The sequence below is a fragment of the Triticum urartu genome, chromosome 5 (genome assembly GCF_003073215.2).
Source record: "Triticum urartu cultivar G1812 chromosome 5, Tu2.1, whole genome shotgun sequence".
Classification (NCBI taxonomy): domain Eukaryota; kingdom Viridiplantae; phylum Streptophyta; class Magnoliopsida; order Poales; family Poaceae; genus Triticum; species Triticum urartu.
Genome location: NC_053026.1, coordinates 293,181,331 through 293,190,285, shown reverse-complemented (window position 1 = coordinate 293,190,285; position 8,955 = coordinate 293,181,331). Strand labels below are relative to the sequence as shown.

The window sequence follows — 8,955 nt, the reverse complement described above, 5'->3', positions numbered from 1 at the left end:
TATTTTCACCGTTGTCTTTTGTTTTCTTTAAATGTCACACAAATCTTAATTGTGGGTTGTTTGCCATGCGCGTCGCGTGTTGTGTCGTACATCTGGCCATGTCTGTTTTGTTCATTCTCACTATGCGTGTTTTGTGGCATGGTGGAGATTTTGTAGAGTCCACCCTCAACTCATAAATGGGCTCGCGGTTGTCCCACTTGTGAGTCCATTCTTGATTCGCAATGGGGTATGTGGTTTGTGTTTTCATCGTAGTTGTAAATTCATGCTTGATTCATAGCTGGGCATATGTTTTGTTTTTTATCCCAGTTGCAAGCTCATCTTGACTCACAATTGGGTTTGTGTTTTGTCTTTCATCCCTGTTGCAAGTCCACCGTTGACTCACAACTAGGACTGTAATTTGTTTCATCCCATTTGCAAGTTGACCCTTGACTCGCAGTTGGGCTTGTAGTTTCATAGTGTCCCAGTTGCAAGTCCACATTCGACTCGCAACTGGGATCATAGTTCTCCTAATTTCAGGTTCACCCTCGATTCGCAATTAGGCATGTGTTTTGTTTTTCATCCTAGTTGCAAGTCCATCATTAACTCGCAACTGGGATCGTAGTTTGTTTCATCCTAGTTGCAAGTCGACACTTGACTCGCAAGTCGGCTCATTGTTTTGTAGTTGTCTTAATTGCAAGTCCATCCTCAACACGCAACTGGGATCACAGTTTGTTGTTGTTCCAGTTGCAAGTCCACCATCGACTCGGGATTGGGCTCATAGTTTGTTGTTGTCCCAGTTGCAAATCCACCCTCGACTTGCAACTGGGATGTGTTTTGTTTTTCATCACTCTCAACTCGCAACTCGTATCATAGTTTTATATACTTGCCTCAGACTCTGAGTTATAAGTCCACCCTCGACTTGCAACTAGGCTCATAGTTTTTTTATCCCAGTCATCGTTGAATCGCAATTGCACCCGTGCTTTTATCTTTCATCCTAGTTGCAAGTCTTCCTTGACTCGCAACCGGGGACCGTAATTTGTTTTATCCCAGTTGCACCCTTCACTCGCGACTAGTCTCATAGTTTGTAGTTGTCTAAGTTGTAAGTCCATCCTCTAACTCGCAACTTAGCTCGTAGTTCTTCCGATTGCAAGCCCACCCTTTGACTCGCAACTAGTCTTGTGCTTGTTTTTCAACATGCAACTTGCCCCAATCCCTATCAAATTCCATGTCCAACCCTAAGATGTAAACTCACCTGACCCAGTTGCATGTCCAAGCCAAACATGCAACGCATGCTTGTCATAGTTGCATGTCCACTCTCGGCACAACTCGTTCCCAACCCAGTAACCCTATATATAAATTTTTTTGCAAATACATGTCCACTTTTGTAATATACACTGTATATTTTTCTGTATACATGAGGAACATTTTTTTACACACATTAAAAATTTTAAAAAATACATGACGAATAGTTTTTCCAATATAAGCCTGAGCATTTTTTTAGAATACATGGTAAACATTTTTCAAACCTATTGATCATTTTTCTAAATAGAATGAAACTTTCTTTATGCGACTAGTTGTTTTACATTGCATAAATTTTCTCTAGAAAATGTCATGATTTTTTTAAATGTGTGAAGTTTCTTTTAAAAAATTGCTACGGACATTTTCTTTGAATGTTATGATTTTTTCCATTGTGTAATACATTTTTGTAAACATCATGAACATTCTTTTGAAATGTATGAACATTTTTTAAATGGTTCAAACCAAATTTTTATTGAAAATTTATTATTAAAGTAATAATATAATAAATTTATTCATGTTTTAAAAATTGGTTGGAATCATCAAAAGTGCCCACACTCTAAAAACTGTTCGGGGATTTTCAAAAAAAATTCGAGAAGAAATTGATCAGAATACCAAATTTTGTTCTTATTTCTCCGAAAAATATAGAATTATAACGTTTTATTCACATTTGAAATACACTTTTTGAAATTTTATAATTGTTTGTGTTTTCAAAAATATTCAACATTTAAGAAAAAATCACAATGTGTAAAAAAGGTTTCAAGAAACTTCAAGTGTGCCTTGTAATCTGGACCCGCCCTATGTTCTTGAACGTTTCCTGTTTCCCAAACAGCAATAGCATCTATCGGTTGTAGGCACTTTCCCAAGTACTCGAGGTCCTGAGTTCAATTCCTATTCAACGTACTGCATCGCTTACATTTGTTTTCGCGCTCCAGTCGGGAAAGCAACAAATAAAGAGAATGAACGACGCGGTGGGCTGATGTCACGCTCCAGTTGGGAAAAACAAAAATAAGACAACGCGGGCTGAACGACCGCTGACTTCTGCTGATGTCACAATTTAGATGTGAAGTAGTATCTCACATCTAGATGTTATATAGTCAGACCCAAAATATATTATAATCACATGAGATAAAACTAAAATTAGAAAAATAACGGCTCTGTGTCGCTGCAGAGGCGCAATCAACAAAACCTTCTTTTTTTCAAACAAAAAAGTTGCCATATTGATTGGATATAATTACATCATGATGATTAGGAGTACATTACTTTCTTTTACCATCAGGCACTATTTGCTCTCAGAATGTTCTGATATTACAAAGAATAAGGCCCCCATATTCTATCCGGTTCTTAAAGGCCACCATGTCTGTTAGTCTGTTCTCGCTCACTTTCTGGACAGCATAGTCATCGGCACAATAATTTGACCTCTCTTTGCTGATTACTCTGCTGAAACTCCTTAGATATTGACGAACATCACAATTGTCGACAGCTTTCACTGGCTCGTGTGTGAAAGAAAAACAAGAACTTTTGCTTCGTGGTGTGTCAAAATCATCACTAGAATTGTTTCTAGTTCCCAAACCAGGGGACTTGGCATGACTAAAGACAACACCGTCAGACACATCAGATCCAGTGATGCTCATTGAGCACTGGGTTTGGTTGTCAGATTCCTGGGAGGAGAAAAAAAAGGATTTGTTAATCTGTGGTTGAGATTATTCAAACCATCTGCATAAATCTTGGTCTGCTAAAATGCCTTGTGAGAAAGTTTAACATTGGTATTATCATATAAATCCATAAAGATTCAAAGTTGAAATGTAGACAATCCTATGAATAAGAACACCGCTGCAAATGGATGACAAACAGAGAGTGATGACCCCACCCCCACCCCCGCGTCGCCAACCCTAGGCGACACGAGGGGCGATCGCGCCGCCGGTCCTAAGCATCCTCCCCTCGTCTACTTCGTCCAGCTGCCACCTGAGGCCTCCCCGGCAAAGTCTGGCCTATGATGGCGGGGCGGGGCCTTATCCATCGCGCGGTGGTGGCGATTTCTCCGGGCGACGGCGGCACATTGTTCGACGGAGATCCGGTGGCAAGGAGCGGCGGGATCCCTACGGTGTGCGTGACGGCGGCGGCAGCGGAGGCGCAACCTCCCCGCGGCGGAGATGCCCCTGTGGCGGCAGCCGGGATCGCGGGTCTTGTCTTGCCCAGATGGGCTTGGGCGGGCCGGCGGTTCCGGTGTGCATCTACAGGCGAGCGTGGTGGGCCTGGCGACGCCGCCTGTAGGCACCGTGGTGGTGCCATGGCCGGTCAGGCAGCGGCTGCTTGGATCCCTTATGTCCAGTCCCCGGCAGAGATGGTGACAGTCCGTGCACGAGATGCTTGAGGGAGGATCTTCGAACAGATCTGTGTGAAAACCTGCTATCGGCTAGCTGCCAAGGCCGGCAGTGGCGGTGCTGTCTGCGTCGTTCCCTTCTTGAAGGCATCGCCGTGGAGATGTTGAAGGCCACTCTATGCTACCTCCGGGGGAAACCCTAGATCAGTAGATCAGATGACGACGGCGCTATGGTGTCGTTTCCCTCTTGGGGGCGTTATTCGTGGAGGTGTACACGGACCGAGGGACCAGTGGAAGGCTTTTTGGTGGAGCGGTGCTTCAGCTTACAAATTGCTGGCGGCGGATCTCGGCGGCATGGCGCAGTGGAGACTCGGCGTCCGATGCAAGGAGATGGACTCGCGCGGGAGGAGGAAGCTGTCTGGCGTCATGGTGGCGTCGATGGCAGGGAGGCCTGGCAAGGTCGGTGCATCAGTTCTTCTGCTCTGAGGATGGATCAATGGAAGATGGAGGTGACGGCCCTTGCAGCGTGCGGTGCTCACTAGCAGTGTGCCGGGCCGGTGTGTGACCCAATCCAGGTAGTGGCTTGGATGGGGCATCCGGCTTTAGATGTTAGGCTTCGGTGCGATGTCTGTTTGGTATTAGGCCCGGACATTCGGCACACCTTCATCAAGGGGATAGGAGTAGCAACAGCGTTGGCAAGATGGTGGCTTCAGGCTTATTGATGTATCACCTTGTATGGTCTTTGCGAATAATTAATAAAATGGTTGCATGCATCGTCCAGATGCAGAGGCCGGGGGTACATCCTCCTTTTCCAAAAAAAAAAAGAGAATGATGAACCTATCAGATTCTAATATATGAAAATAAAGCATACTGTAGTTGAGTTTTCATGATCACCACAGTTGAGGTACACTTGGTTGGTTCTCATTGAGCCTCTAAGCTATAAAAATGAGCAGATTAACATAGTGCGCTTCTACAGTTTTATTTCAAACACATGTTCAGAATTTACTTTTTCTCTCTCTATTTCTCTACATTTTCAGAAATGGTTAATAGATATTCTGCACCAACACCCCAGAAGCAGATGATCAGAGCCCTTAGCATATTGCCATTTCTAGACCATGTAACACAGGAATAAATTCTATAACAATAACCAGGCTGTACCTGACAGTCTTAATAAAGTGTACCACCACTAGTCGTTGCAAGAAAACAAAATTGATGGCCAAACTTGAAAAATCAAGACTCCAAGTGTGGTATATTGATTCACTGACCTCATTATAATTGTGTCGATCAGTTGGAAAGTGGGATCCTAAAGAGCTTGACCCCCCTTTGAGGAGAAATCTACTGTTGCTCTTTTGCGGGACAGTCCCACCTGAATTTTGATGAGGTTCCTCGAGTGAGGAGAAATCAGTGCTGTCTAATGTTGAAATTGAAACACACTCCTCGAAGTAACTGATTGCCTCTTCAGCCAAATGCCTTGACACTCTCAATCGCTCTATACTACTCTGGAACCACAATACAGAAATAAAGGTCAGTTAAAACTTATAAGCGGGGAAATAAACAGCCCAAAATCATACGTTATCAGCACTAACCAAGAACTAGACAGCACTAGTAGATGTAGTCATATAAAATGGACTAGCAAGTGAATTACCTTTCTCCTTGGTCGCCTTTTATGCGTTTCGGACAAACTTGGAACAGTCACTATGCCCTTTAGCATTCTACTCAGTTCTTGTTCGCGCTGCTCTTCAACAGCCAAATCTGCCCGCAGCTTTCGAGCACGCTCATGTGACTACAGACAAGTAACAAAATGTTTATATTTGTCGACAGCATAGAACTGAAGACCTAGCACAATACCCATAATATTTCCAGACCTGTTTCAGTTTTGATGTGTACTCAGTGATGTCAGGAGCCAGCTCAACAGAATCTGGATCAAACTCAAGAGGGATTTCTATTCCCTCCCATTGCAGCTTGGTCGCATTGTGCCTTTCGACTGAAACCAGCTGAGTAGCATCTGGATCAAACTCAAGAGGAATTTCCACAACATCTCTCTGTTTGAATTCTGTTGCATAATCACTTATATCCGAGACAAACTCAGTAGAATCCGGATCGAACTCAGGAGGAATTTCCAGAACTTGTTCCACTGGGACAGTTGAATGGCTCATTTGTGAGATGGCCTATTGATGAAACAGTAACAACACCACAGTGAACAACTTAGAAGAAGAATATCAAACATAGTCTCAAATTACGCATTTGGTCAATAAATATCTGCATGTGAACTCCATGTTATGTTCTTCTTGCTTTCATAGTTTCATACTACGAACCCCTACTGAGACTTAGTTCTCTTTAAAGAGTACGCAGGCCCCGTTTGTTTCAGCTTTGATTGGATCCTGTTTGTTTCAACTTTGATTGGATTCGAATCACATGTGGATTCGCTTCACTGGCAAAGCTGCCACTGAAGTACACTTTGAGGTGCTTCAGGCAATTGCACCGAAAATGGCCCGAATCCAGATTCACCTTCACCGGCAAAGCTATTCAAAATAGCTGTTTGTTTCAGATTCCAGAGCCAGCTTCACTGGCAAAGTTGAATCTGGTCCAAGATCTAGCTTCACTGGCAAACGAAATAGTTGTTTGTTTCAGATTCCAAATTCAGCTTTACTGGCAAAGCTAAATCTGGCCCCTGAAGCTCAAACAAACAGGGCAGCAATGCCTTTATCCACAAAATGCATGATCCAGTTTGATCTTATTCTATTTCTATCAAATCTCTCCGATAGGCCAGATAATGTGCTAACTTTCCGTATAAAACGTTAACAATTCTTTCACTCTCTGACGCCGGTGACGGGTGCTCGGCACCTAGCACTGGTACTCTTTTTTCCCGAAAAGGAGGTTAAACCCCCAGCTTCTGCATCATGTGATGCACACAACAATCCTTATTACTAATTAATCAGAGTACAAAACAAAGGCAACCACGGCCAAACCATTACAAGATATGGACTAAACACCAATGAGGCTACGACTAAGTCGACTTCTTCCGCAGCAACGCCTTCATTAAGGAATAAGCGCCCAGGTACTCTGGTACAGTGACACAGTATGGTTACTAATACAACCAGTGTGGATCAGCCAATGTGTGAGTGAAGTTTGGGACCAAGGCACTGTTGAAGATGTCATGTACAAAAACGGTTCAATCTAAGGTCCACAGTAGAAGGGCAACTCACATTGACAGATACGTATGACGAACTTGGAACTGAATTACGACTCCTCCAAGACTGCATTTTGCTTGATAAATCCACGGTTTCTACATCTGTCTGTGAATTTAACAAGAACAGAATCCTTCATTAGTAATACGAATCGCCAAGCTAACACAGCATAAACATTTCTAGACTCATCTGGACAGATAATACAGCAATCTGACAAAGAGCGGCTCGATTCATTTTTATTTTTATTTTTTGCAGGGAACCAGCACCACGAGGGCCTGGTAGACAGAAGTAGAAAGTACTGTCAAAGCTACCACAGGAGCGGGTGAACCCCCTATACCGGAATTGGTAATTGTTGCAGCTTGGTATGTGTGGTGGCAAAGACGCCAAACTGTGAACGGAGAAATGATACAAACCCCGGGCAGAACCACACTTGCTATCAAGGCGCTCTCCTAAAGGTTCTAACCAAACATAATAATTAGTTGCGGAAAAGGCCTAGCAGGGGCTCTATTAAAGTTAATGTGGACGCAACCTTTTTCCAATGATCTCTTCATGGTGCTATAGGGGCTATTGCACGTGGTGATCGTGGCCAGTTTATAGCAACTGCAACATGAGTAGTGCTGATTCAGTGGAGATTTTGTCCATCAAGCATGGTCTTTATTTGGCAGCGAGGATTGGATGCAACATTGCTCATATTGAGTTTGACTCTAGCTTTGCGGTGAAGTCCATGCAAAAACAGGATGATTACCATGGTGAGGAGATTGCAACGATCCCAGAATGCGATCAGTTGATTTGTGACTATGCAAAAGTCTCGTTTTCTCATTGTTTTCGGGAAGCAAACTCGGTAGCTGATTGTTTTGGAAAAGTTCTATCCCTGATTTTATTTCTCAACCTCTTGTAAACGACATGGCTATAATTTGAGAAATAAAAGTCTGTCAAGAAAAAGTACTACAGTACTGCTCAACCTTATCTGTTCTTTTCCAATTATAAAGCAGCCAGAAAAGGTGCGGAATTTTCCAAACGAAAGTAAAGCTGTAATCTTTATCGGAGATGAAAAATCCCAGCTCAAAGCAGAAAGTCACCAACCACGGAGCCGCGGCACGGCCGTGCCTCACCGACCACCGACCGCGCCAGGGAAGCCCTGCCTCCACCACCGCCATCAGTGCCTGCCGACGACGGCGCCGAGGTGGCAGCGCGCCGACGCTGCGGCGGCGCGACGGACACCGACCGCGCCCTCCCTGAGCCGCGACCCCTGCTCTCCTTCCTCCCTCTGTCCCCAGAGTCCTCCGGCGGCGGAGGTGGAGAGGAGGCCCTCCCCCCGCGGTCGAAGAGCGGGTTGGTGCGGGTGGTGCCGGCGTAATCCCCGAGGAGACGGTCGCGGCGGGGCGCAGGGGTGACGCTGCGGGAGCGGCGGGGGCAGTGGGGCGGTGGATGCACGGGGCGGTCGGCTGAGCCGTGGAGGTTGCGGCGGGTGGTGGATTTGAACGCCGACGACGCCATCCGCGGCGCCTGGCCTGGCTTGGCTTGGCTTGGCTTGCTGCTGGATTTTAGTTTTGGTGCGGAGGAGTCGAAGCTGGGAGGGAAACGACCGTGCGAGGGAGGAAAGGCGGAAAACGCTGAAGTTTTCGCCTCGTGGGGTGTGCGTGGTGAGCGGGTTTAGCTTAGCTGGCAATCACTAGTTTACTTTTACTCTCTGCGACTTAAAATGCTAGATCAACTCTAAAAATTACTACATCTACTCCATCGGTCCCAAAATAAGTGTCTCTAACTTTGTAAGTGTCTCTCTCTTCAAAGCATCAAATATTATTAGGTGATTTCACCATAAATACGAAGCGTGTCACACATAATAAAAATTATATCGAAATTTCGAGACCTTCAAATCAAACGATCACCACTGTCACCAAAACGAGCCATCGACGCGCTACTGTCGCCGCTGCCCTACCGAAGCCAGCTTGACCTTGTCAATGACAACCGATAAATTTCCGGGCATGTCACATGTGCCCCTAATAATCAGCGCCCCGGAGTCGCAGTCTTCATCGTTGAACCCTTGCATAGATCTGAAGTATCTGACACCAAATCTCACCACCTGACGAGAAACCCTAACATCACCGCCCCAAGGAGACGGCGGGAACGCCGGAGCCCTGTCGAGTAAGTCCAAACGGACAAGCTCGA

General features: G+C 45.2%; 1 protein-coding gene across 1 annotated transcript; it reads right to left on the bottom strand.

The window, feature by feature from the left end:
* Positions 1–2,454: 2,454 nt before the first annotated feature.
* LOC125508648 lies at positions 2,455–8,424 on the bottom strand. Its single transcript, XM_048673410.1, has 6 exons — positions 7,870–8,424; positions 6,805–6,894; positions 5,464–5,766; positions 5,244–5,381; positions 4,864–5,097; positions 2,455–2,936 (listed from the first exon to the last, which is right to left on the bottom strand). The coding sequence occupies exons 1-6, from the start codon at positions 8,281–8,283 to the stop codon at positions 2,568–2,570; spliced, it is 1,548 nt and encodes a 515-aa protein (XP_048529367.1). The 5' UTR covers positions 8,284–8,424; the 3' UTR covers positions 2,455–2,567.
* Positions 8,425–8,955: the final 531 nt, after the last annotated feature.

What these genes read in the sequence shown, in the direction of transcription:
- LOC125508648 (XM_048673410.1), bottom strand. Translation starts at nt 8,283, where the DNA reads ATGGCGTCGTCGGCGTTCAAATCCACCACCCGCCGCAACCTCCACGGC. An exon ending in CGTCATACGTATCTGTCAAT is followed by an intron (nt 5,767 to 6,804) that starts GTGAGTTGCCCT and finishes TTTCATCAATAG; the next exon opens with GCCATCTCACAAATGAGCCA. An exon ending in ATCGACACAATTATAATGAG is followed by an intron (nt 2,937 to 4,863) that starts GTCAGTGAATCA and finishes TTCTCCTCCCAG; the next exon opens with GAATCTGACAACCAAACCCA.